Source organism: Poecilia mexicana, unplaced genomic scaffold (assembly GCF_051168715.1).
Source record: "Poecilia mexicana isolate PSO_F unplaced genomic scaffold, ASM5116871v1 scaffold_17, whole genome shotgun sequence".
Classification (NCBI taxonomy): Eukaryota; Metazoa; Chordata; class Actinopteri; order Cyprinodontiformes; family Poeciliidae; genus Poecilia; species Poecilia mexicana.
The window spans coordinates 5518315-5545306 of record NW_028263386.1 but is presented as its reverse complement, the minus strand read 5'-3'; the positions used below and the strand labels follow the sequence as shown (position 1 = coordinate 5545306).

The 26992-nt window shown below is 38.3% G+C and overlaps 2 protein-coding genes across 2 annotated transcripts in view; both read left to right on the top strand.

Annotated features, from left to right (window-relative positions):
- Positions 1–1461: 1461 nt before the first annotated feature.
- LOC106930134 (integrin beta-1-like) lies at positions 1462–23662 on the top strand. Its single transcript, XM_015007506.2, has 16 exons — positions 1462–1763; positions 11618–11684; positions 12693–12778; positions 14823–15033; positions 15152–15322; positions 16261–16499; positions 17221–17376; positions 17451–17546; positions 17625–17714; positions 18040–18180; positions 18259–18467; positions 18983–19221; positions 20492–20714; positions 20834–21066; positions 21505–21671; positions 22839–23662. The coding sequence occupies exons 2-16, from the start codon at positions 11618–11620 to the stop codon at positions 22902–22904; spliced, it is 2394 nt and encodes a 797-aa protein (XP_014862992.2). The 5' UTR covers positions 1462–1763; the 3' UTR covers positions 22905–23662.
- Positions 23663–25408: 1746 nt separating this feature from the next.
- The window catches only part of LOC106930132 (enhancer of polycomb homolog 1-like), a 35535-nt gene continuing 33951 nt past the window's right edge, over positions 25409–26992 (top strand). The window contains exon 1 of the mRNA XM_088014460.1: positions 25409–25783. The gene's annotated coding sequence lies outside the window, so the exon portion shown is untranslated. The remainder of the gene's footprint in view (positions 25784–26992) is intronic.

Sequence of the window (26992 nt, the reverse complement as noted above, 5' to 3'; positions counted from 1 at the left end):
GCCTTCAACCTGTTCTGAGTCTGGTGTGAACTTCAGTCATACCAGCTTCTGCTTGGTTGAGGTTTCCAACCTCAGTACGAGATCTCAGAGATATTTCCTCTTAGTGTTTATGTCGCAATAATCCGCTGTGTTGCAATGCAGTATCCTTAAAAGTGGCTTGAGGGTTTCATTTTCAATTTAATCATCTGATCTCAACAGATAAATATTCTTTAAGTGTCAAAATTGCTTCTTGATCTTTGACTTCTTGATTATTAATGAGGAACTGTAGGATTGTAATTGGGATGTCTGCAAACCAACACAAGGATTGTTTTTCTTTTCTTCTTGGAAAACGTTCATGTTTTAGGGACTCTAATTTGAGTAAAAAATTCAGTGAATTATCAGATACTCATCTCAGAAGAAGTGTGTGGTGATGTAAATAATGTGGCAGCTGGAAACAACAGCTGCTGCTAAGAAGTTATAAATTTTCTACAGTTTTTATATTTATAATTCAACACTTTTGATTATTAAACGGCTAATAAAAGAAACTACAGATCACACTTTTATTAAAGTTTTCTGACTTTCTTTCATGTAAAAAAGTATTTTGCTTTGGAAAATGCAGTTAGGATAGTTTAAACAATAAAAGTAGGTGATTGTACCATAATAAAGTGGATATATGTAGTTATAGTGAGATTTATGGGACTACACAAACACATTTCAGATTGTATTTGTCGTTTGACTTAACTCTGTTAAGGACAATATAAACAATATTTGGAATATCTAACAGGCTAGATTATCATTATTAATTAGCCTCAAGACAACAGTTTTCTCCTTTTTGTGAAAATATTCCATAAACAAAACTGAACCCTGGTGTAACAGAACAGACAAGATTATGAAATGTATTACTGAAAAATATAATCAAACAGTGTAAATGATTCAGTTCAAAAATATGTTTTTGCTTCTTATTTCATGTTGGGGGGCGGGGGGGACAACAGCAAAACAGCAACCAACTCTGATAACAGGAAGGAAGTCGTGTTTTTTCAACTTATAAAAGGAAATTAAATGTAACTTGTTAAATATTATTATCCACAAAAATTTTAATTTACTTAAAAAAATAATAAAAAAGAAAATATTTGAATAAAGTTGGCCAAAAATAATGACTCTGTACATTAAATGTATCTGCAATTCTAGAATCACTCAGGCACCTAAGGATTGCTACTTTTCAACTTCCTCTTATTGATTTTGTATTTTATTCATCAATACATTATTCAAGGTAACATTTACTGTGTTAATGTGTAGTGCTGTTGTAAATTCTTCAGTATTTGCAGGAGAAATGTGAAGATTTAAAGCTGAGTTTTCTGCGCATGCTCATGAAAACAGTTTTCCCCACATCCGAGGTGAGCAAGGGTTCATTCTCTGCTGGTGTGTTTGTTCTTTTTAACGCTGCTTGCCGTTGTACTTCCGGTGTGGGCGGGGTTAGATTCAGAATAAGGGGTTTGTTGAAGTGAGGCAATAGAAAAAGCCCCACCAGTATTATACTGGAAGCAACAACGTGTCCCAACCAGATTTTGGATCTTCATTTACTTCATTTATAACGAATGAAAAGAGTTTAGTTGCTCCTGTGTTTTTTACCCCAAAATCGTTTACCTGCACGGTGCTCAAACAAAGCGAACCCAGATAACATTTTTAGCTAGTTTTTTCTCCAGGATCCGTTAAAAAAGGGACACTTTCTGGACCTAATGTTGCTCTGACCCAACAACAAACACCCCGTCAAGCAACGACTTAAGGTGAGTAATGTTTTTTAATTAAAATGTATCCAGCTCTGCCAGCGACTTAAAACAAACAAACAAACAATCTGAGCGTCAAGAAAGGCGGAGAAAGTAAAGAATATTTGTCTTCAGGCGCAAAACTTCTGGGTGTGGATCAACGACAAGCTAGTTAGCGGTCGAACAGTGGCTGGTTGTTTTCAACACACATCAAACAAAGCGGGGTTTAAACAGCTTTTTATGTTTAAAGCTGAGTAAAAGCTGGGAATTAACCCGAATATGGGCTTTGTAGGGAAAGTAGGCCAGAAGTAGCCGCTTTGTGCGGCCAAACAGGGCAGTCCTCTGGTAGCCAAGACGAAATGAAGACAAAAGACAAAGTTATCGATCACTTCTTGGGTTTATTCTGTTGGTTAATTAATATCTAAAACATTCTGATTAGATTTGAATGACATATTATGTTGTTTTTCTCCTTTTTGGTATAATTTTACGATTTTAATCCTTATTTTTATACAACCTTAACTACTCAGTTGTATTTAAAATGTTGCAAATCTCAGCTTAAAAGTTCTGCATACTAAAAAAGAGTAGACCTTTTATAAACTTAAGAGGTTTGAGAAGTGATATTCCCTTTTATAAGAGATATGACTTTTTGCCCAGGGCGCCACATTCATCGGGGGGGTTTGCCCAGGTCTAAACAGAACCGTCTTCAGAAATGTTTTCATGTACATGAAAAACACAGAAAATGAACCAAAATGCTGTTTTTTACTCCTCCAAACCTTTTGGTGGCGCTAAACATGAAGTATTCAACATGTGCCAATTTGCGCTGTAATGCAGCAACACAAGAAAAATGACAATAACAAACCACAAGTAGTTTTTTTTTTTTTTCCGAACTTAAGTTTATATCTATGGGCCTGTAACCCTCAGTTTTTGTTGTCATTATGTATGGTGTCTTTGGGTCATAGGTCATTGTCGAGGCTAATTCGTTTGCGTTTTCTTGTCAACATTTATAATAGAGAGCAAAATTTTCAGTATGGAACCAAATTTTTGTTATTGGGGGGGAAAATGGTTTAAATCATTCTTGCTCCCATTTGAACTAAAGGTTTTCTGTTTTAGTTTGGTTTTATTTGGTTGTGACATTTTGTCTGACTTGATTGGTTTTAATTAATTGTTATAGTTTGTTTGCTAGTTTCTATTAGTTATTATTGGTTAAATGTTTAGTTTTTATTGTAGTAGCAGTTTTAGTTTTTTCATACCTTGGTTAATTTTTAGGTGCAGAATTCAAAAAGGTATTATATTGTGAATATGTATATGTCGACTGGTTACTGAAAACTCAACAGAAAACGTCGACTGGTTAATGAAAACTGACTGGTGAGATCTTGCTCGTGTAAGATAAAGGTAGTTATTCATGTAAAAGCAGATGTTGCAGTCTTGTAATTTCCTAATTTTATCTTGGATTATATTTGTAGTTTCACTTCATCAAAACTGTGATAAATACTTTTTCATATAGTTGTTGAAACTGTCACTATTTTTTGACAGTATGGTATGAGACAGAAAATCCGTGAAAAAATTAAGCTCTTTTGTGTTTTCTAATTGGTTCTGGCTAGTCTGGAGGAGCAGATTGGGGGAGGAGCTGTGTCCTTGAAAGCGGGGCTATGTCCACCCAGGCGTTTTGCACATCTGAATGGTTGCCATGGAGATTAAATTATTTTTCCAACATGCATGAAAGAATCAAGGCAACACTCCAGGTGTGTTTTTGAAGAGGGGATAACATTAAAAAGTCGATTTTTCGTGATATTGCCCCTTTAAAACGAACCCGTGGACTGTATAAACTTTAAGTCCAGAACATCTTACTCATCTGGTTAACCAGATCTTTAGTGGCTCTTGTTGAGCCTTGCCCAGAGCTGCGATAAAACGTGGAGCTCAGGTATGATAACAGGACAGGTCCAGTCTCGTCTCACGTCTTCCTGGAAAGGATTCATAGCCGGAGGCTGTTGTTTTCTCTCTGAAGGCTTAATGAGAAATCTGATCCCGCAGAGCATAAATCTGCTAATCTGTGAAAGCGCATATCTTGGCTCTGCAGCGACGACTTGCTCTTCTTTGTTTCGTATCAGAGCTGCTAATTGCAGACATAAGGAAGGACTGCAGACTACTGAGTCACTTCCCTTAGCGACGTTATTGTGAGGTGTAAACAGGGAGCGCCATCCGGAGCAGGTTACAGGGTCGTTCTACGTTACTCAACGCTGAACCTTCACCCCAGATCCGTCACCCATGAGTCACTACTGACTCGAATTAAACTACAGCAACCATCTGACTGTTTGTGTCGCCTTCTCTGAGGAAGATTACAAGTAAAACGTCTTCCTGAACCAACAAGTCCTGTTCTTTTCTCATTATTTATTCAGTAAATTTGTCCTTTCTTGTGATTTCAGTTTGTTTAAAAAGTCGAGGGAGAGATTTTTCTCGGTTCTGGTTGCAGTTTCTGTGACGTAGCACTGGAATGCATTCCCTCATCCCTCTAATTACAGCTGGGAGTTTAGGATTTTCTTCCTATGATGGCAGAGACGTTCAGTGAGAAATTCTCTGTTTCTTCTTCTCAAGTTGACTTCTTCTTCTGAGGTGTCCTAGCTACAATACGGACGCCTATATTACCGCGGCCCTGTAATCTAATGTCTTTGGAGTTCTTTTCCTTGGGATTTGGTATTTCTAGTGACTAAAAATCTAAAATATTGGAAGAAAATCCAACTTCATAAGATGTACAAAGTGAAAAAGCACCACTTATGATTTAAGGAACTTTTTGTTACATGTTTAAAGCTACATTATGTAACATTTTTTGATTAAAGTTTTTTTAATTTTTTTTTTACATATTTGCTAAAACTATCTGTCGAGACAGAATAAAATAAGACAGATAAAACGAAAAAACAAAAGTTTTAGTTCTAAGCTTGTGGCTTGTTTATTGTTGCCATAGCAACTGCCTACCAAGATGGCTGTCAATTACAAAGTTTACGGAAGTGTGACGTCACATGAGAACTACGTATTGGAACTTATCGTGACAACAATAAATCAAAATCACTGTAGATGATTCGATAAACGCCGGACCTTTACAGCTGTGAGGCTGAGCACTGAGTCTCTCTTTGTTACTTCAGTTTTCTTCAAAATAACCATTTTAGTTTGAACGTCTTCTCTAAATGATCTCCGCAGCTTCTGCCTGACGAAGGTGGAAGGTGGCGTTTATATCTGTAACAGCTCTTCTGGATTCAGTGAGATGCGAAGGGAAATTCCTGGTCCTTCAGCTTCCTTGGGGTAAACAACAGGCTGGAGTTTGATCCAGTGAAGGAAATGGACAAAGGGTCAAGCTGGAGCGTTTATGTAACTAAAGGACCAGAAACAAACTCTCGGTCAGAGGCAGGTCTGGCCCGATTGGACGACCATGGGAGGCAAACCAAACGGATGAGAAGAGAGGAAGGGTGTCCATGTTTTATTAAAACAAAGACGTGATCCGGGATGCAATATGAACTTAAATGATCAGTAATCCACAAAAAATAAGAGTTGTTTAACATCTTTACAGTTTCCAAGGAGTTTGACCAATACTTCCCCTGTTTTTGCTCAGGTTCAATTATCTGCGAGAAAGAAATAGACAAACTAATTTCAAAGGAAGTGCAAAATTAAAAAACCAACCTTAGCCTGCAGAGTGTTGTTCACTGCGGTCTGGTAGCTCTGAGGTATGGAGTTCACCAGTCAGGCAGGTCAAGCTGAAGGTTTTCAGTGTTTATCGCTAACAGTGATTAAACAATGACCAATTCCACTGGCAGATTATGTTACTTAACATCTCTACTGTGTTATAAGTGAAATAATCTACAAGTGGAACAAGTAGGTTTTCACCAAAATTAAGGAATCATTTACGTAATATAAGCTCCTATATGTTGCTGAAAAGTTTAGAGGTTAGTTTCGACTTAAGTTACTGCAAGAGCTGCACCAATTGCAGTTTTCTGGCCAATCACCGTTTACCGTTCTTTTAAAAAGCCTACCTTACAGATTCCGATTTTGACCGATTCTAGTTTTTTGTCTGAAATGTTGCTTAATATATCAAGGAAGTTGCTGAACTGGCAACATTGGTGTGACTGTTGTTAACTGTAAATGTTCAGACATGACCTGGTCTGTCAGTCAAACCTCTCTCACAGGAGAAAAGAAAAGCACAGGGGTTGATTTTTAGAACTTTGCCGAGGTTGATGATGTAAAAATCGGCCGATCACAGATCTGCCAAAATTAAGGAAATCGGCACCAATAAACCGGCGCAGATATTCACACTAGAAACTAGACCAATATTGGTTAGATTTGGTGATTTTGCAGTGCACAATTAAAAAATTTAGCAAATCCACAATTTTTTATTTCTACAGACATTTATGTAATTAGGAACAAAACAAAGTATTTTTATTTAAACAATGTATAAAAAAAATAAAAAGTATTTCTAAAACAGCAACTGTGTAAGACGCTGTTTATAGTTTAGATCGACAATGATTTACAGATTCCTTTTCTACAAAAAATGGGCTACTGTGCTTTATTAATATATAATCTATTTAATATATATTCAAAGACATAAAAACAACAAAAGTCTTAAGAAATGAATGTGGCTCTTTACTGCTCTCAGTTGGACATTTTTGGCACTATTGGTGCAAAGAGTGTGGTGTACTTTTAAAGTCATGCATGTGTAGTTGTTGGAAGGAGAAGTTGCATTAAAGGGCCAGCGTACCTTACCGTGTCGACGCGTTAAAGTGACCTGCAGTGGTGTGGAAGTGGTTTTAGGTGCAGTTCTGTTTTCATGAGAACAGATGCCATCAGTAACACCATGCGGTTAACCTTTGATCCTCAGAGCGTAGCAACCACAGCAAGCTGTTGCTTCTATTTACGTTTTCTCTTGCAGGGTGCATGCATGTGCAAAGGTTAACGCTTCACATGTGAATACGCTGTTTCTGCATCTCTTGGTGTCAGAGTGGACTCTTCTACACATCTCAGGTTGTTGTTTGGTTCGAACACTTTTAGCAGGAAGTAGTTTCTGCAGGTGCCCTGGAGGTCTGGTCACATTTACCATAAACTCAACCATATGGGGAAGACATTGTTAGAGCTTGAACTTTGACCCTTCAGTCTCCACCTGCATGACTTCAACTTTTGGTGCAACAAGTCAAAGAAAGGTCAGGAAATCTACTGAGCTAATCCAGCTCTTTCACTGGCTACACATCAGACCACGAAATGAAAACACTTTGTTTCTATTCACTCCAAGCTGCATGTTAATTAAAGGAAGGGTGCTCAAAGTGGGGTTCGGGGGCCAGTTTTTGACTGCTGGACTCATTCTTTACGGCCCCCGACCAAAACTACAACTTTTAGCAACCAACAAACATATTAGGTGTTATATTTCTCTCTGGCTTCCTGTTTGTTGTCATGGTAACAAGGACCACATCTACTCATTGACTTGTACTAAAGTAAACCTTGGTGCAGACAAAATCTGCTTCTAATCGCTGTATTAAAACTTGGCTAAGTACAGCAGATGTTTTCAGATTAAGACTGACCTGGATTCTGCTTTTGATTGCTGAGAAAAAAATTAAATATTTGAAACCTCATGAAGTTTTGGGTCAAGAAAAAAAACATTCTGATTAAAAAAACCCCTCAATACCACGAGATGTTCTGAAGAAACTAATGGTTTTACACCAGCTTGAGTCAGTTTAGACCTGGCTTGTGTTTAAATAAACAAACTGCTAATTGATACAACAGAGAGGTTTATCATGTACTGAAATATTTAGTATTGTGTGCAAATTTTTTAATATATTTTTTACTTCATCTGCTTGATGTTTAAATGCATGAACATCTGTTCTTTTTAATTTTTTGGTTCTTTGCTTGTTTTTGTCTTTTTCTTTATTTTCTGTTTTTTCTTCCCTTTCTTTTTTGGTTGTCTTTTTTATTTTATCTTTCTTGTCTTCTTTTTTGTCTTTCCTTCATTTTTTTATCTTTTCTTTTTTTGTTTTGTATCTATCTTGTGTTTTATCTGTCTTTGTCTTTTGTATTTTCCTTTTTTTTTAGTCCTGTCTATTTTTCTTGTTCCTTTCCCACTTTCTGTATTTTTTCTTTCTTTCTGTATTTTTTCCTCGCAATGTTAATATTGGTGATTGACATTTGATCACATTTTCTTATTGGTTTGTCTCTAATCATCACTGATTGAAATAAGTGGATTTGCATTTCTACATATTTGAACTTGAATTTACCTTATTAAATGTTTCTATATTCCATTTCTGGTTTCTTTGCAGATTCTTAAAGTTTTTCCAAAGTCTTGGGTAATATTTGGTTTCAGTTCCATTTTTTAACGACTAGCAGTGAGATTACCAAACTTTCTGAGCCAAAAATCAAGTTTATTTTATTTCCGCAAGCCAACTTCCTCTTCATAGCTAAAAAGGTTTTGTTTTCTCACTTAAATTGGCTCCAAAGGTGAATTTCAATTTTTTTTATTGCATTTTATTTTTAATATTTCTCCTATATTTACACCTGGTGTGTCTCCAGCTGAGATGTGTGACTCTGTCGCCTCTGACTGTAATTGAAGGCTGTGATGACGAGCAGTGTGTCTGTGACTATGCAAAATTTACTCATGTTTCTCTAAATATTAGATATGATATTTGTACTGTTACTGTTATTTGTACTGTTAATGGAGCCACAAAAAATCCTTCCAAGGGTGCAAACGGCCCACGGGCCACACTTTGAACAGCCCTGTATTTACAGTAAATCTTTAAAATATTTTCTCATCGCAGAAAAATGAATTACATCAATTATTGAGCTTTTTCTTCATTAGTAGAGCTAAATACTCAACCAGCCAGAGTCTAGAATCTGCCAATCTACACTTGCAAATTCTTTTTTTAAATTTAGAAAATCAGATACAGGCTATGTTGATTTGCAAATTACAACCATCTTATAATTGCTATAATTGCCCAGAATAGGCAGGTCAAATGTCAGATAAAACCTAACACCTGTATTAGATGGAAAAAGCCTCCATTTCAATCTGGAAAGACTCAGGTCGGAGATGAGCATAACGCCGATGGGCGAACGGAGGTGATGGAGTCTTCCAGGTTGAATTTTCGCTATCAGCTACATTTGTCAAAAAAAAAAATCTAAATTACAGAAATATGCAGAACATTAGATTTCAGCTGGTCTCTGTTCCTGATTTTATTCTTGTCAAAGTATTTTTCTAATTGGTTTTATTCTGCTGGATTCTTTGGGTCAATGGTCCCCTCCAGCTCTGAATGCCTCCAGTCAGTCAGTCATCGCTCTGCAATCTGCAGCCCAGCGTCGATTCAAATCCCAGGGCAGCAAACAAAGCCGGTCTGTGGGAAAGCTGGGGTGGAGCGTTAATGGTGTAGAAATTCTCCACAGCTGGGGTTGGTTTGAATTTAATTATGCATTTTGTTGCATATGTTGCACACTGAAACAATGCCTCCATTGTCACAGTTTTGCTTTGATTTTTATATTTTCTCTGACATTTTTAAACTGCAAATGTCATCACTTTTGCAGCTTTTGTCTTTTAATTGTATTGAGGTTTGGAGCTCGTATTTGTTTATTATGGTGAGGAAAAAGTCAGGAGATTTGCTTTTTTTTTTTTTTTTTTTTTGCCTAACAACGTGAGTTATGATACCTAACCAACTGGCACTCTCTGGAGGAAATTAAAAGCTCTCTGGTGGGTTGAATCACTTTCTGGAGTTCATCACAATGAACTACTACTCTTACTTTTATTTTTTTCTATTTTTGAGATTGATCCATTGACTCAGATTTGCTCAGTAACCAACAGCCTGAGTCGAATCAGCTGTTAAAAACAGAACATTTCCTGCAGGGTAAATAAACACACGGTTACTCTACCTTTTATCAGGAAAAGCGGCCATATAAACATCTGACCGGTCTCATAAGCTCTCCTTGCTGCAGTCTGAAACCTGCATCCATAAAGAGCCGCAGCTGTTTCTTCACGGTTTCTCATGAAAGCTGCTGCTGCACATTTGCTGCAGTCGTTGCACGTCTGCTGCTCGACTCGGTTGGACAGCGTGTCCTGGGGCTGTGCTCCTCCTCCGTCTGCGTTTTCCTCTGTCGGTGCTTGTTTGGACGATAATTTGCCACAGCAGTGATGAGTCTGCAGTGATGAGTCTGCACCTGAACCCCGCGCCCACAGCAGAACATGTCAACATTTCTGAGTTCACTGCTGTAGGTTCACTAAATTAAGTCCCTGAAAGCTGCCTACAAACTTTGATTGTATCTCATTTACAGCTGAATGAAAAGGCTGACTTTCTTCATCAGCTTTCAGCCACTATTCAGTTAAATGTAACACTTTTGTTGCGATCTAATTAACATGACACCAGTGACCGGTGTCTGACTTTCCTTTACCAAGCTGAGGTGTGAAAACAAACAGCATAGGGATTATTCTACGCACAAACAGGCAGATGACAACAAAACAACGGCGATAGCGTTAGGATGTGTTGTACTACCTACGTAACAATATGGAACTTTTATAAAGTTGTTTTTTACATATTTAGGCCTTTTGCAATAAGCAGTACATCAGTTAATTGCATGATAAATTAAAACAAGCTCAATAATTTCCATTTGCATGATTTATTGTTTTTCTCTCTCCACCAAGAACTGGATGATAAAAGTCTTCAGTTTTGAATAACAATTTTGTTTACAGAGATTTTATTACAGACTCAAGTAATGTTTTTGATGTTCAGCTGGAGTTATGAATTATGGACGCACCAATTTGAAAATTTGACCCAACATCGACATCCGATATTAAAATTGTTTTTATGGCTGATAACCAACATTTACAGACCTAATCTCTTCAGGTAAACTCCCCACAGCCCGCCCCTCCCTGAAACAGAAACGAAGGCATGGAAAAAAACATCACTTGTTCATATCAGCCCAGATCTAATTATCGGACCGATATATCAGCTGCATTCATTAAATGTTTCTGAGCCGAGTCTGTTTGCTGTTACTTCCTGTTACTTCCTGTTACTTCCTGTTACTTCCTGTGTCACTGATGAGCTGCGTCATATTTTACGTCCAGATCCCACTAATCATAATATAAATGCCTCTGATTGGTTTGTTAACAAAAACAACACGATTCAGGCAGGAAACAGAAATAAATTCAGCTGCATTATAACATAAAGAGGAATATGTTTTATCAGTTTATCTTTAAGAGAAAAAAGGAACTTCTTGCAGTAGTAAATTCCTATTTAAAGGAACATGTTGTCCTTAAAACAGTCACATTTTACAGGTACAGTAGAAACTTTTTTTTTGTTTGTTTTCATAGGTATTACAGCCTTAATTAAGGTATTACAGCCTTAAGCTGCTTAATTAAACTAGAGCACAGAAATAAAGTCTCCTAGAAGTCACTCTGTTTGGAGTTTCTGGTTTTTATTCCTTCTTTACTGCCATTTATTTGTGTTTCAGTCAGTTTTGATGCCAGTTACCTTCTTGTTGTTTTGTTTTGTGCTGCAGTTCTTTTATTTAAATGTTTTATAGTTTATATAACATGAACAAAGCCCTTTAAGCAGCTAGTGCAGTTTGAAGGGCTACACTTTGTTTCTGGTGTTTGCACACACACAGATGGTGTGATCACAGCTTGCAGGCGCACTTGACTGTGATATTTGTCTAACAATTCTTTCACAGGGTCACAGAAAATCTGCAACCATAACAAATCCAGAAACTATACTGTTAATTTTAGTCATTAATCTGAATAAAACATGCGTGTTTTACTACAAATCCCACTTGGATGTGATTAAAATTAGATAGTTCTTCAGAATGTGTGTTGCTCAGATGTTGATCTGCCTGTTTTTGCTCATTTATATTTACCTTTTTCTCTCTCACAGATGAATCTCCAGTTGCTTTTTATAGCGGTTTTATCAGCGGTCATCGGAGGCAGCTCAGCTCAACTAGGTAAGAAGCATAAATACCAGCTGGTAAATATTAACCAGTTCATTGACCCGTCTTCAGGATATTTATTTATTTACAACCAAATAACATTTTTTCAAAAGCTTCAACCATCAACACACATTTATTGATACAGTCAGAGAAAAGACTTTAGCTGCTCAACCATTCACAGCCGGCTAAGCACGTTTGGTGGAACCGACTCACTCACTCTTTGGTTGCCTAGCAACTCACTCACTCTTTGGTTGCCTAGCAACTCACTCACTCTTTGGTTGCCTAGCAACTCACTCACTCTTTGGTTGCCTAGCAACGCCTTGCTGAGTAAGTGGTGCAGCAGCAGTTTAAGGTTTCTCCACTGTTCCTCATAACTGCTTAAAAATAAATAACGGCATGGAGTGAGAACTCTTGATGAAACAGGAACACCACCGGTTTGGCATTATGTCAGATATTTAAAACAGAGAAACTAATCAAGAGTTGTTGATATCGACTGTTTTTCAGCCATATTGTCCAGCCCTAGTTTTTTATGAAAATGCCTAATTTTCCTTCACCTTTCAATAAAGATACAATAAATGCATTAAAGTTTGTGGCTTTGTTGTATTAAGATGTGAAATGGCTGTTGGGAGATTTCACATTTTCAATAACAGTTTAATAATTCGGTTTAAGGCTCCGGTCCTCGAGGGATGGCATCCTGCCACTTTTAGATGAGTTTTCACTCCAGCACAGCCGATTTAAATGATCCGACTAATTCAGCAGAAAATAATATTCTGCTAACGAACCATTTGACTCTGGGGTGTTAAACTAGGGAAAAGAACTGAAAACATTAAAGATTTCTGCTATTTTTTCTCTCCAGCGTTACCTCATCAGTTGGTCCGCTGCCTGAAACATTTCCCATCATGACTCACTTTTCTGAGCTGGGATGGGGTTTCTTCTTCTCTGTCAGGCAGCAGCTGGTTTGAATCAGTGAGCTAATGGAAAATGTCTTGTTCGCTGTGGCTTAGAGCAACTTTTCTCTTTCAGATGGCAGCATATGCATCAAGGCGAATGCGCAGTCATGTGGGGAATGCATCCAAGTCTCTGAAAAGTGTGGATGGTGCACGGATGAAGTGAGTTCTCTCTGTAAAACCTGAAGAAAACTGATTCATGAAATATCTTTGTTGGCTTCTTAGATGCTTTTTAAGAGGCGTCATTGTGTGTGTTAATTTTTTTAAAAAGAAAAACGCCCATTTAAGACAAGTTCAAATGTCAAGCTAAAATAGAAGAGGTACAGAACAGTTTTGCTTTATTGTTGAAATTTAACATTTATTTGGTCACAATCATTTTAATTAGTTGTAGAAACAACAATATCAGATGCAGTTAGGGCTGAAACGATTGATCGGTTATTGAAACAACCTTCAACTAAGTTAATAATAAATTAATCATTAACTGGAGTATAGATATTTTAAAAAGTCAACTTGCTCAAAGAACAGCACACTCAAATCTGCAATTAAAGCAAACATTTACAAAATGTCGCATTTAGGATAAATACCCATAACTTTTGCTATCAAAATAATTAATCTAATCGATTAATCCAAAAATTAGTCAACAGATCAGCCCTACACTTTATTAATGTTAAGTTGAGCAGAAAGTTAAAATCTTGGTGATATAAGTATCTTTGCTACAAATGATGAACTCTAAAGAAAGTGGTCAAAGGAAAAATCTGGAGAATATGCCCATTTTTAATCTGATTAATTATCAGAATATTTGATTGATCAGAATATTTGACTAATCGTCAGAATAGTTGATTAATCATCAGATTTTTTGACTAGTCAACAGAATATTTGATTAATCATCAGATTTTTTGACTAGTCAACAGAATAATTGATTAATCATCAGAATAACTGTCTGCTGAAGCCTAATTATTTTTTAGTTATGAATCACAGTGAGCCCACTGATCTTGGCTCTCACTCAGTTTCCGATAAAATCCGACATCATGTTCTTAGGAACTAAACTGCGCAATCTTTCGGGGTATTGCAGTTTGGTTCTTGCAGCAGCACGCCATCAGCTCTTCATTGTCTTCATGGCACCTGTGTTTATCATCTCAACCAGCATTTTATCTTGGCGGCCCGGATTGGTCAGCATTAACCTGCATGTCAGGGCACACAACGTATTTAAACTGGTTTTTAACATTTGTGACGCTTGTTGGATCTTGTTTTGCCCTCACCAGAAGTGAGGTTGGATTTCCACCTCCTGAAATTTACCTCAGCTTGTTCGGTCTTCTGTTGTTTTTTACTAAAATGTTTATTCATCTAAATTTATGTAAAGAAACCCAGCCAGAATAATACACATTTAGGCTATTTTTACTGTCTTTTGTTGATATAATTCTATGCTTTTGTACAGAAGGAAGAGCAAAAGATCTTGACTATAATTACTGAAAGAATGAAGTCAAAGCATGTTTTATTTTTGTTCGTTGTCTCATGTTCTTCCTCTGAGTGTTTGGCTTGTGGCATCCATTACGCACCATTCTGCAGTTTCTTCCTGTTCCTCTTTAGTCCAGACGCTTCACAACAGTTGATATAAAACAGATGAACTTTAGTTACCTGGTTTGTGCTCCAAATGTTTTTTTATTTATTCAAATTCAGTTTATTTATATGTCCCAATTCTTAACAGCTGATGTTAGATTGATTCCCTTTGTGGGGAAGCATGTGGTGACGGTGGATGGTTGATTGCATCAGTTAAGTTTATTGCAATCCCTTCTCTTGAGGAACATGTGGCTACTAACCCTGACTGGTTGCACTAAGTCAGCTTTGCAGCAACTCCTTCTGTACAACAGTTTTTATTCAGACCTTGTTTTGTGGATTTTTAGTGAAAAAAGTTACTAATAAATGGAACAAATTAAAATTGAATTTCGATTTTTACTATATCCCACGATGTTGTCTTTTTTTTTTTTTGTGCGGTCAGTTTTATTGTAGAGTCGTTGAGTTTGTGCAAATACAGACGTCCATAAATTTAAGAAATGTTTCTTAGGTTGTGTTACACCTAGCAGGTGACGTTTTCTGTGTGTTCTGAGGAAACTGGTCTTGCAGAGTAGGATCTGCAGAGTCAGCTTGGTTTTTGTTGCTCTATTTGTCTCTTGAATATTCCTCTAATGGCGTGTTGGCTTTGTTGCAGAACTTTTTAACTGTTGGTTCGCCCAAGTCGGCCCGCTGTGACAACCTTGAGTCCCTGAAGGAGAAAAAGTGTCAGCAAATTGAAAACCCACGTGGAAAAGTTATCATTACCCAGAACAAACCGGTCACAGCTCACAACGGACCTGGGAAACTGAAGCCTGAGCAGATCACCCAGATCCAGCCTCAGAATCTCACACTCAGACTCAGATATGGTAAAGATTTTCTCCCGTTTCCATAATGAAATCCAGAAATGTGTGACCGTTGTTGGGGTTTTGAGGTGGGAGGAACCGATTTTCTGTGCTCTCAGCTGCTGCCGCTTTTGTGTTTTAGGTGAACCGCAAACCTTTCGTCTGAAATTTAAGCGTGCGGAGGATTACCCCATAGATCTGTACTACCTTATGGACCTGTCCTTCTCCATGAAAGACGACTTGGAAAATGTCAAGAAACTTGGCACTGACCTCATGAAGGAAATGAAGAAAATCACCTCAGACTTCAAAATCGGTGAGTGGAAAACAGTCGAGGTTCCTCCGCCGTGAAAACGTATCAGATCTGTCCTGAGAAGGGAGCCAACAACTAATTAATGGTTTATTGGATTAAAATCGGTTCCAATCGATTAATAACGTCTGGTTAGATCAGCGGTTTGAAATGTTTAAAATTCAAAGAACAGATTTTGCCCAAAGTTTTTAAATATTTATAGTTGGTCTTTTATTTGTACTGCACCACCACTTTTTCTATTTTTATGTTTTGAAAAAACCTAAAAATATTTTGTGATGCATCATCACAAAATATTTTTAAAAATTACAGTTTCCAATCGAATAAGAAACGGAAGCGAGCGCTGGTGCTCATCCTCAAGCGGAGCCAGTTGATGCAAAAATAATCATGGCGGAGGCATCCCAGAACAGCAAAGCGGAATGGGCCAAACAGGACCCGGTGTGGGACGTAAAATGCACTTTATGTGATTCTGTTTAGAAATATAAACACCAGGAAAGCCCCTTGAGTTATTACCTTAATAAAGCTCATTGGAACTCGCAATTTTCAGTTTATTCGGTCAGTAATTAGCGGACACAAAAAACTGTTAAAACACCATGAGGCCGGTCATGACAACAAATTTTCCTGGACAATAAATTCAGTAATTATTGCGATAAATATCGTTTTGAGAAGAATAATGTATTAATAATTAATCATATAACATATGTAAATATAATCCCAAAGGGAAGTTAAATCTAAGTAGTATCATATAAATAGTCCTGTGGTTTTCTTTCCACCGGCATCTTCAGCTTTTTTTAAGTGAACCCGGACCCTGGATTTCCATTATTATTTTTGCACCAAATCCTCTATGTACCTTGCTAACCACTAGGGGGCATTCGAGAAAGACAGTTATAGCTGAATAAATCTGAAACTCTTGCTTAAGTAATCATCGTTTCTGAAACTGCCTTTAGGTTTTGGTTCGTTTGTGGAGAAGACGGTCATGCCTTACATCAGCACCACCCCGGCCAGGCTGCTGAACCCCTGCACAGGCAGCGAGAACTGCACCAGCCCCTTCAGCTACAAGAACGTCCTGAAGCTGACCGAGGACGGAGAGGAGTTCAACCGGCTCGTCAGCCAGCAGCAGATCTCCGGCAACCTGGACTCCCCGGAGGGCGGCTTCGACGCCATCATGCAGGTGGCCGTGTGCCAGGTGAGCGGCTCACTGGAACGGCCGGGCGATGCAGATAAAATCTGTTGATGCAACTTTAGTTAAAAGTGTCATTATTTACCGAATAATCCAAAGTTGACACTTTTAATGCAAGTTTTAGTGCAACTTTGCATTAGGAATGTCATTATTTACCAAATGACACTTCATGACATCAGTCATAAACTACTTCATGGTTATGACAGGGTTATGTGAGTCTCATGCTTCAAATAACATGTTACCATTTTTTTCTCATTTTCTTTTCTAAAAAAAAAAATACAAATGACAGAAAACATTTTCAAAATGTGGCTTTTATTTCAGTCATTCTTTCTGTGAGTTATAAGTTGGAGTATTAGGGCCAGGCTATGTTAATTTTTGTTATTATTATTAATATAGTCATAGTGATGTAGAATCAGTGAAATTTCACTACTTGGTGGACTATTACTCTGCAAGTAGGCCTTTATTTTGGCTTTATTTAGACTGTATTTTTACATTATTTTGACTTGGTCATATGACCTCATTCTTGTAGAACCACAACTGTCTTCTTATGACTTTATGTTGAATTCAAAGTCTAAGTAAAAAGAAGCTGTGAAACGTGCTTGTCAAACAAGATGGCCGCCGCGGGCGCCCATCACTCTGAACTACGGAAACCCAACAAACTAAATTTGATCAATAACATTGACTTATCGTCACGGTAACCAGAGGAGTTTCTTTGTTTTGAACCCAGGATCAGATCGGCTGGAGGAACGTCACCCGTCTGCTCGTGTTCTCCACCGACGCCGGCTTCCACTTCGCTGGAGACGGGAAGCTGGGCGGGATCGTCCTGCCCAACGACGGGAAGTGTCACCTGGAGAACAACATGTACACCATGAGCCACTACTACGTAAGCGGGTTCCTTTAAATCCCTCTCCTGTCCTCTCTGACACGCCGCTCTGAATATTAATGTCCATGTTGCAGGACTATCCCTCCATCGCTCACCTGGTTCAGAAACTGAGCGAAAACAACATCCAGACCATCTTTGCTGTGACTGAGGAGTTCCAGTCGGTTTACAAGGTGAACTATCAGCCGTTTTACTTTGACTAGGACCCATTTATCAGACCTGCTGCCTCTGATCCTTCCTCCCTCTTACAGGAACTCAAAAACCTCATTCCTAAGTCGGCTGTTGGGACGCTGTCGGCCGACTCCAACAACGTGATGAAGCTCATCATTGATGCCTACAACGTAAGAACTGATGCTCACCAGCAGGGTTATAACAGGCTCCGGGTTTTACACTATAGTTTTGCTTCTTTGTGACTTTTTGTCTAATTTAAGTTAGCTTTAATTAGTCTGTACAGTCTTTTTTAGTAGTTATTGTTTAGTTTTTTATTTGTTATTGTAGTAGTTTTAGTTTTTCCATACTTTGGTTAATTTTCAGAGTATTTTATCGTGATTATTTTATTTCATTTATTTATTTCAAGCAGGTTTTTAAAGAGAAAACATGTGACACCAACCATTTAATCCAGGAAAGATTAATTTATTTTCCTCTAAATTCCTCCTCTTTTGGCAGTCTCTGTCCTCTGAGGTTGTTCTGGAAAACCCGAAGCGGCCAACGGGAGCTTCCATTTCCTACACGTCCATCTGCAAGGACAACGTGATCAATAAAGGAGAGAACGGGAATAAGTGCGTCAACATCTCCATTGGGGACGAGGTAACACTGAAAACCCTGGAATATCCTGGAATACCCTGGAATCTGTGTCAACTTTAACGCTTTCCTCTGATTGTCCAGGTGTATTTCAACATTACTGTACATCACGATGGCAAGAAGTGTCTGGTTGATGGGAAATCGGAGGTGTTCACGATCAAACCTCAGGGCTTCAGGGAGGAGGTGACCGTGGTTCTGGAATACATCTGCGACTGCGACTGTGCGGCGAAAGGAGAGCCCAACAGTCAGCGGTGCTCTGACGGCAGCGGCAGCTACGAATGCGGATCCTGCAAGTGAGACGTCCTCCGCCTCCTTTCATCCGCAGAACATTTCAAAACAACAACCTCGACTCTTCTGGGCGACGTATTATGCAAAGTTCACCGTTTGCATGTTTTTTGTGCTTTCACCTGGGTGAAGTCGGCCCCCCGACCTTCTTCAAATCTACCAAATCAAGCTCATTTTAATTCGCCATTGGATCAATTGATTGATTGTTACGACTGGCTTCGTTGATGACTTGCCATCCAGAAACCACTTGCTGCATTCTTGTTGGTTGTGCAGGAGGCTCCTTTTATACTTTTCAAAGATGTAAATTTGTATAATTACATCTGTTTGCAGCTATTTTCTCATGTGAGTGTAAACATTGAGATAGGGGGCGTGGCCAGCAGCAGCTCATTTGGATTTAAAGTGACGAAGGCCCTAAAACATTTCAGAATAGTCAGAACTGAGCAGACTAAAATCTCATTGCTTAAGAATTATTTTATGCCAAATATTTAATTAAGTACCGATTTAACTTCACGCTGTGTTTCAGGTGCAACGACGGACGCATCGGGCAGACGTGCGAGTGCAGCAAGGACGACGTCCGGACCGAGGATCTGGACGCCAACTGCAGAAAAGACAACGGCACGGACATCTGCAGCAACAACGGCGACTGCGTCTGCGGTACCTGCGAGTGCAGGAAGCGGGAAAATCCTGCAGAGGCGTACAGCGGCCAGTTCTGCGAATGTGACAACTTCAACTGCGACCGCTCCGGCAACAAACTCTGCGGAGGTCAGGAACAAATGATTTACCTGCATCATTTAAAAACTGCTGTTTGGATTTCATCAGGCTGCCTTCGCCTGATTTAATGGTGACAAGAGGAACAAAAGCAAACACTTTTGTCATAGCAGTCGCTAAAACAGTCAATCTGATAGATTATATATTTTGCTTCATGTATGTTTCTCAGCTTTATCGTTTCTTTAGCAACATTCAAGGTACATGGCAGCTAGAGGTAGAAAAATGAGTGGGAGCCAAAGAGAAATTAATCTATTTCTGAATCACAATCCAGCAAAGTGAAGGCCATTTGCTGAAATGAAGCAGTAATGAAGCCATGTGGATATTTGGCACTTTAAGTGGAAAAACCCCTTTGTCTGTAAATATCTTCTACTCAGAGTTGGCAGTTTTAGCTTCAGGAAAAAGGAAAAAGAATCTGGTAACGGCGGCGTAATAAGGACTTTGTAGATATTAAAAAAGGAGTCAATTTATCAACGTTTGATGTTTGAATTTCTGATTTTTTTTTGTCAGAATTTTACTCCTTTTTTCTGTCTGCTATGGCCCTAACACACCGTCGTATTTATTAACATTAATGGATTAGTAACTTAAAAAATAACCAACAGCTTTTCACATGTTGATGTCAGAAGTAATTTTAACCGTTTTTTTTGCTCCAAATAATGAAGCATTGCATTTTAGTTAATAAAATGTTTATTTTCTTATTTTAAAAAGGAATTTAATTATTTGATTCTTTGCATATTTTAATGTATTTTTAATATAGTATAAAAATAGTTTACTTTTTAAATAAAAAAACATCTTTACAATGTGGCAAATTCTTGTTTCTGACTAATCATTAGAATAATTGATTAATTGTTAGCTCTTTTATCCGATTAATCATTAGAATAATTGATTAATTGTTAGCTCTTATATCCGATTAATTGTTGGATTAATTGATTGTTAGCTCTTTTATCCGATTAATCATTAGAATAATTGATTAATTGTTTGCCATACCCCTTAGAAATCCTTTCAACACCTTTACACTAGAGAGAGATGAAGAACATCAGCCATTATTTTTGCTAAAGCAGATCCTCAGTGCTGACGTTCAGACATGTAATCATGAACAAATAAAATAAATGACCCATTTAGACTTTAGCACATCATGGATTTGTTTAAAGCTTTTCAGGTAACAGTAGATTTGCTGACATGCGTCGCCTGGACTCAGTCATGTGCTTCCAGTAGAATAATCCGCCGTTTACTTTGCACTGATTCGGTTGCTGCTGTTTGTGTCCAGGTCACGGTCGCTGTGAGTGCAGAAAGTGCATCTGCGACGCCAACTTCACCGGCAGCGCCTGCGACTGCTCCATGGACACCTCCACCTGTGTCGCCAGCAACGGCCAGATCTGCAATGGACGCGGCGTGTGCGAATGCGGCAGCTGCACATGCACAGACTCCAAATTTCAGGGGCCGACCTGCGAGGCCTGCCCGACCTGTCCAGGTGTCTGCACGGAGCACAAGTGAGTCAGAACGCTTAAGAAATTTAGACCAGATTTTCTGTTCTGTTAGTCTGTCTTTTTTTTTAGTGTTGCACTTTTTTGGATATTCGTGAGTCTGATCCGCCTTCATCTCTCCTCAGGGACTGCGTCGAGTGTCTGACCTTCCAGACCGGAGTGAAGAAGGAAGTGTGTAAGGATGAGTGTAAGAACATCCACCTGATCCCAGTCCGGGACCAGGGCGAGCTGCCGCAGCCCAACGACCAGTCCTTCCCCCGGGTCATCTGCAAGGAGCGCGACGAGAACGACTGCTCCTTCTACTTCTCCTTCGCCGTCAGGAACAACACCAACGAGGTCTACGTGGTGGACAAGCCCGGTAGGTCGGGCTGGGCTGGGTCCTGGTGGGTCCGGGTGGGTCTGACCATTTCTCATCCATCCATCCATCCATCCATAACTTCATAATCATCCATCCATCCATCCATCCATCCATCCATCCATCCATCCATCCATCCATCCATCCATCCATCCATCCATCCATCCATAATCATCCATCCATCCATTTCCCATCCGTCCATCCATCCATCCATCCATCCATAACTTCATAATCATCCATCCATCCATCCATCCATAACTTCATAATCATCCATCCATCCATCCATCCATCCATCCATCCATCCATCCATCCATCCATCCATCCATCCATCCATCCATCCATCCATCCATCCATCCATAACTTCATAATCATCCATCCATCCATCCATCCATTTCCCATCCGTCCATCCATCCCTGAGTGTGTTGGTGTTTTCCGCCTCAGAGTGCCCGTCCAGCCCTGACATCATCCCCATCGTGGCCGGCGTGGTCGCCGGCATCGTGATGATCGGCTTGGCGCTGCTGCTCATCTGGAAGCTGCTCATGATCATCCACGACCGCAGGGAGTTCGCCAAGTTTGAGAAGGAGAAGATGAACGCCATCTGGGACACGGTCAGTCGCTTAACCCGCTCAGCAGGAGTTAAACCTTCACTGTAGCTGTTAGCTTAAAGCTGCTAACGGCTCTATTTGACAGGCTTTAGCTCATGTCTTCAGTAATGCTACGTCAGTTTATTAGCAACACTAATCTGGATGTTTTTGTTGTTTTGTGAGGTCAGAGACCTTGAATCTTACACAAACTTTGTGTAGAGTGCCACTAATGTAGAGAAAACGGATGGATGGAGGTAATTAAAGGAGATTCCTGGAGTAAAAACTGCTAGCTGCTAATGTACCTGACTTGAGACTGGGGTGGAAGTTCAGCTTCAAAATGACCTGAAGCAGCTTTTACAACCAGGCTGAGATCAAAGCATCATAATGTTAGAATACTCCAGCCAAAGCTAAATACTTTTTTTAAAAATATCTTATTAAATTATTTATTTTTCCGTCTTTTTCTGTGTGTTCTTTGACCATTTTACTTTTTGTATTCTTAACTTTTTTTTTCTTTTTGTTTATATTTTTTACTTTATATTTGTGGGGTGTTTTTTTTTGTTCCGTTTTGTTTTTTTACCTTTTTATTTTTTTATTTTTTTTTACTTTTTTAGTTTATTTTTGTGGAGACTTTTGTACTTTTTAGTTACATATGTTTCCATTTGTATGCTTTTACTTTTTGTTGTGTATTTTTTAAATTTTTATTTTACTATATTTTATTTTTTACTGATTCAATTTTTGTTTTACTCTTTGTATGTATTTTAACTTTTTATTTAATTGCTTTTTTGTTTTGTTTTTACTTTTTGTGCCTAAATCTTATTGCTGGACTTGGAAAAACATTTCACTCTCCATCCAATCTGACTGAGCTTTAACTATTTAATATTTTACTCACTAGATGTGAAAAACGGTCACCTCTGAAATTTTCTTACAAAGCCTTAAATTGTTAGACCTGTTAAATGTGTCCGCTCAGGATTTAGTTGTGCTCTAAATACTCTCTCTTCTCTGTTGGTAAATCTGAATGAAAACAGTAGAAACATGGCGGTGGATGAGAACATTTGGAGCTTTTCTTTCTCTTCTGTGAGGAGGGAGTGGCTCCATCTTCTCCTTCTCGTGCTGCCACCTAGTGGAGGGGACTTGCAAGCAAAAGAAAATAAACTTTTTCTTCTGGTCTTTTTTTGTTTGTTTTGTTTTCAGGGTGAGAATCCGATCTACAAAAGCGCCGTAACAACCGTGGTGAACCCAAAGTACGAGGGGAAATGATGTCGCTTCTTTCTCCTTTGTGACGACACTGTACATGGAGAGGAAAACGGGCCGAGACGAGCGGAGCGGGGCTTTTATACAACGTTTGCTGTTTGTCGTCGTATGAAATGATAGAGACGCATCCTGCCACTCTCTGTTTTTGCTAACTTGTTTTTATTTCCTTTGCTTTATTTTGGATTTTTGGGAGATTGTTGTTTTTTATGACTGGACTTTCCGTTCATCGGGTTCGCTCTGTTCAGCAGGAGGTAATCAGGAATCAATGTTTTTAAAGCCGATGAGCCATCGGACCAAAGGTCTTTGGGTCTCTGAGGAGCCGTTTTAAATCCTCCATGTTTGAATTGAAATGTGTACAGTGTGTTTTGGGTTCTGTAAAGCCATATATCTGCAGCTGAACAATCATTCAGAATCAGTTTTCTTTTCTCTGCGGATGAAAGGACGTCGGTTTACAACAGCTTTACTCTTTCAGGACTCATTTTGCTTAATTTAAAGCCAACTCAGGTCCTTCATCTGTAGCACACCAAATACACGCCTCGGTTTTTTTTGTTTTTTTTTTAAGATTACCACTTTAAATTTAAAGGATTTTTTTTACTTCTTGTCGTAATCAAATGTTAAATCTACAGAAAACTGGAGTTTTGATGAAAACAATTTTTTCTGTTCTGACAGAAAACTGCTGCCAATTTTTTTTAAGTGCCTTCTTTTACACATCAAGGCAAAGCAGTTTTCTCAAATTATTTATTAAATAAATCAAACCACCCCAACATGGCGTCTGATTGTGTTCCTTACTGGGATGTAAACAAACTTTTGGTTTAGTGCTTTTTGATAAATTTCAGGTTCTTATAGTGTGAAGGCACCATTCAGGGGGTCAGCTATGGCAAAATGTTCTTAGAAAAACTTAAACTGTTAAAATATGAAATAATTATCTCTGCATTTGATTAGTACGTCATAAAATTAATTAATGTTGAACATTTTTTCAGTTTGATGTAATTTACAGATAAAAACTGGTTTGATTTGATTGATAAAATAATATTTAATAACACAACTGTTATGTTGAAGGTTGTCTAGACTACAGGGCCATATAAAAAGCTACAGTGGGCCAGATTTGGCCCCCAGGCCTTAAGTTTGAAACATGGGATGTGACCCCTGAGGTGTATGGAAGGTCCAAAGGGACTAAATTAATATCATCAAATAAATAAATGTACCATTAACTGTCTTAAGTAATGTATAAGACTATGCTTTTTAATTTTTTTTATAAAATAAATCCACTTGTGATTTTGTATTTATAGTATTCATACCAATTAAACTAACATTTTGCTACATTGCAACTATTACTTCAAATGTTACTGTAAATAAATGTCAATATTTGATAATGTGGAAGTGGAAGAACTAAAATCTACAGGTTAAGACACTTCTTTTTAAAAAGACAAATCTGAAAAGTGCAGTGTGCATTTGTTTTAGTGACTGCTGCATGTTGTTGGCGTTACACCTCTACAAGATGTAAATTATTGCCCATTCTTCTTTGCAAATTTGTTTAAATCCAATTGGACGGAGTATCTCTCCATGTCAAAGGTGAAGTTTTGCCACAGAAACTAAGGTCTGTACTTTAACTAGGCCATTCTTATAAGGTTTTATGTTGGTGTTCTGCTGAAAGGGGAAGGTTTTGAAACAGGTTTTCCTCCAAGATATTTAACGTCCAGCTTCCTTCTGTTAAAGAAAAGAATCCCCACAGCATGATCCTGCCACTTGAGTAAAGCGTATTTCTTAAAAAAAAAAAAGGCTACTCAAGCATTGAATCATCACGCAAGAAATATGAAGTTATGTACGCATTCTAGTGTTTAAAGACTTTCCTTAAGTGGAAGAAACATTTTTTTCCAAATATTTTCTTTTTCCAATAGAAATCTTGTGAAAGTGTAACTTGTAGTATGCAATGGTTTTTATCATACCTTCACTTGGTCTCAAATGTCGCAATAAGCTCAGCAGAGAGAAAATAAGTTTATTTATAAACAATAAGTCTCACTTTAATATAAATTGTAGGTGTGACTGTATCTGGTGTATTTTTGGTTAAAACATTACTGCTTGTTCAGTGACATTACTCAAAGTGGGTAGAGTATGTAGACTTTTTACTAAAGTAAAAGCAGTGATACTTCATAAAATAGTAAAAACAAAAAGTATGGTATTAAAAAATTATAGAAAATTTGTCCAAAAATAACCTGTCATATTTAAAGAATTTTGTCAATTATTCATAATTTATTATAATAAAAAACTATCCATAATGACAGCAAACTGTGATTTGTTAAAAGATTTTAGCTCAAACAGTATTATCTTTACCTTCATAAAGAACCTTTCAGAAAAAATGCCCCTCGCAATATGGCGGCGACGTTCACGTGCGTTCCGGATCTCCATTGTATTTCGTTCGTTCGGGGAACGAGCCGAAATTCCCATCTCTAGTATCGTGTCTGCGACAGCCAATCACGTTTCGTTTCAGCCCCTGTGGAGCCTCTCTACAGGTGATTGGTGGCCTCGGCTAGCCAATCAGATGGCGTGTTTCACAGCAAAGTTGTTAACCCCCAACAGTAGCACTTTGCTTTCCAGCTCTCTAGTTTCGACCAACGGAAGGAAAATAGGGCTTTTACCGACTGAAAGACGCCGTTTGACGGCCCGGATGTTGAACGGGAGCCGGCCGCTTCTCACCGGCTGGTTCTGTTCGTGAAACTAAGTAGAACCAGCGGTGGCTAACGTTGATGTTAACTCCCTCTGTGGCTCGCTGCGTCGTGTTCTCTGTCGTCTCTCTCTCTCGGGTTTTTCTTCTTCTTCTGGTAAAACTTGCAGAAATGTTCCCCATCTGTCCCGAAGGCTTCCACGTTTCCACACAGATCCACTCGGTGAGTATTTTCCTGCCATGTTTTTAACTCTGATGGCCAAAATAAAGAGGCCCGTCGTGATTAGTGTGTTTTCTGGCATCAGATGATTTCATACACGCAATCAAATTCCTGGCTGGTCAGCTGGATGCAATTCAACAGCAAAACCACAAGTTCCTACTCAGTTTTTCGGCCCCTAAAGCCACCAAACCCCCAAAAGATGGATCCAGATATTTTAAAAATGTATAAATACATATTGAAATAATAATATATATTCGAATATAATTTGATTTGTTAGATTTTTCATGAGTAAACCTTAGCTGAAGGAGACAGTTAAAGGATGCCTGTGTTTTTTTATTACACCATCTTCTTTTGAGGAGCTTTCATGCTGATGGCAGGATAATCTGGAACATTTTTCTGCTGGATCATATGCAGCTTTGGGTGTGTGACTGAACAGTGCCAGGCTGTCCCTGTGGTCTGCCCTGGAACTGCTCGGCCTGGATCATTCACTGCAAATATTACCTAACCAACACTAACCCATCTCCTTGAAAACAGGTGGAGGATCAACCTGGCTTCACATCTGCATCTTTAAATGTCACTGTTAATTTAAACAAAACAACAAAAGCCAAAAACCGACCAGAACTGAGAACATCTGCTCATTTAAGAGAGCTGGAAAGCTCAGTTTTCCAGCTCTTTCCTGTGATTATCTGAACTCTTTCCCTATTGTGGGACAAACCCCACCCATGTTGTACTTCTGTGTGTCAGCTGGAAGAGTGCAAGCTCTGTTTTCACTCAAAATAATCTTCAATCATAATCATTTCAAATGTTTATATAGTGTTTCATTTAAAACATCTGATGGCATCAAATGACATCAAAATCACATGAGAACCAAGACAGGTAAAACATTTTAAGAGCTTAAATTAGGCCTGTCATGATAACAGATTTTGCTGGATGATAAATTATCCCAGAAGTTTTTGCGATAAACAATAATGTTGTTTTCAGAGAATTTTAAAATAATATAATAATAATAATGCCAAGAACACATTGTCAAAGATCAATGAACTTTAAATTCTAATGAACATTTAACGCAGGAGCTGGAAGACATTTTAAATATTCAAAATAAAAACAGAAATAAAATTAATTAGGAAATCTCTGTAAACAAAATTACCCTTTAAAAAAAGGGCTAGTCAGACTAAAGACTTTTGTTATCCAGTTTTTGGCAGAAAGAGACAA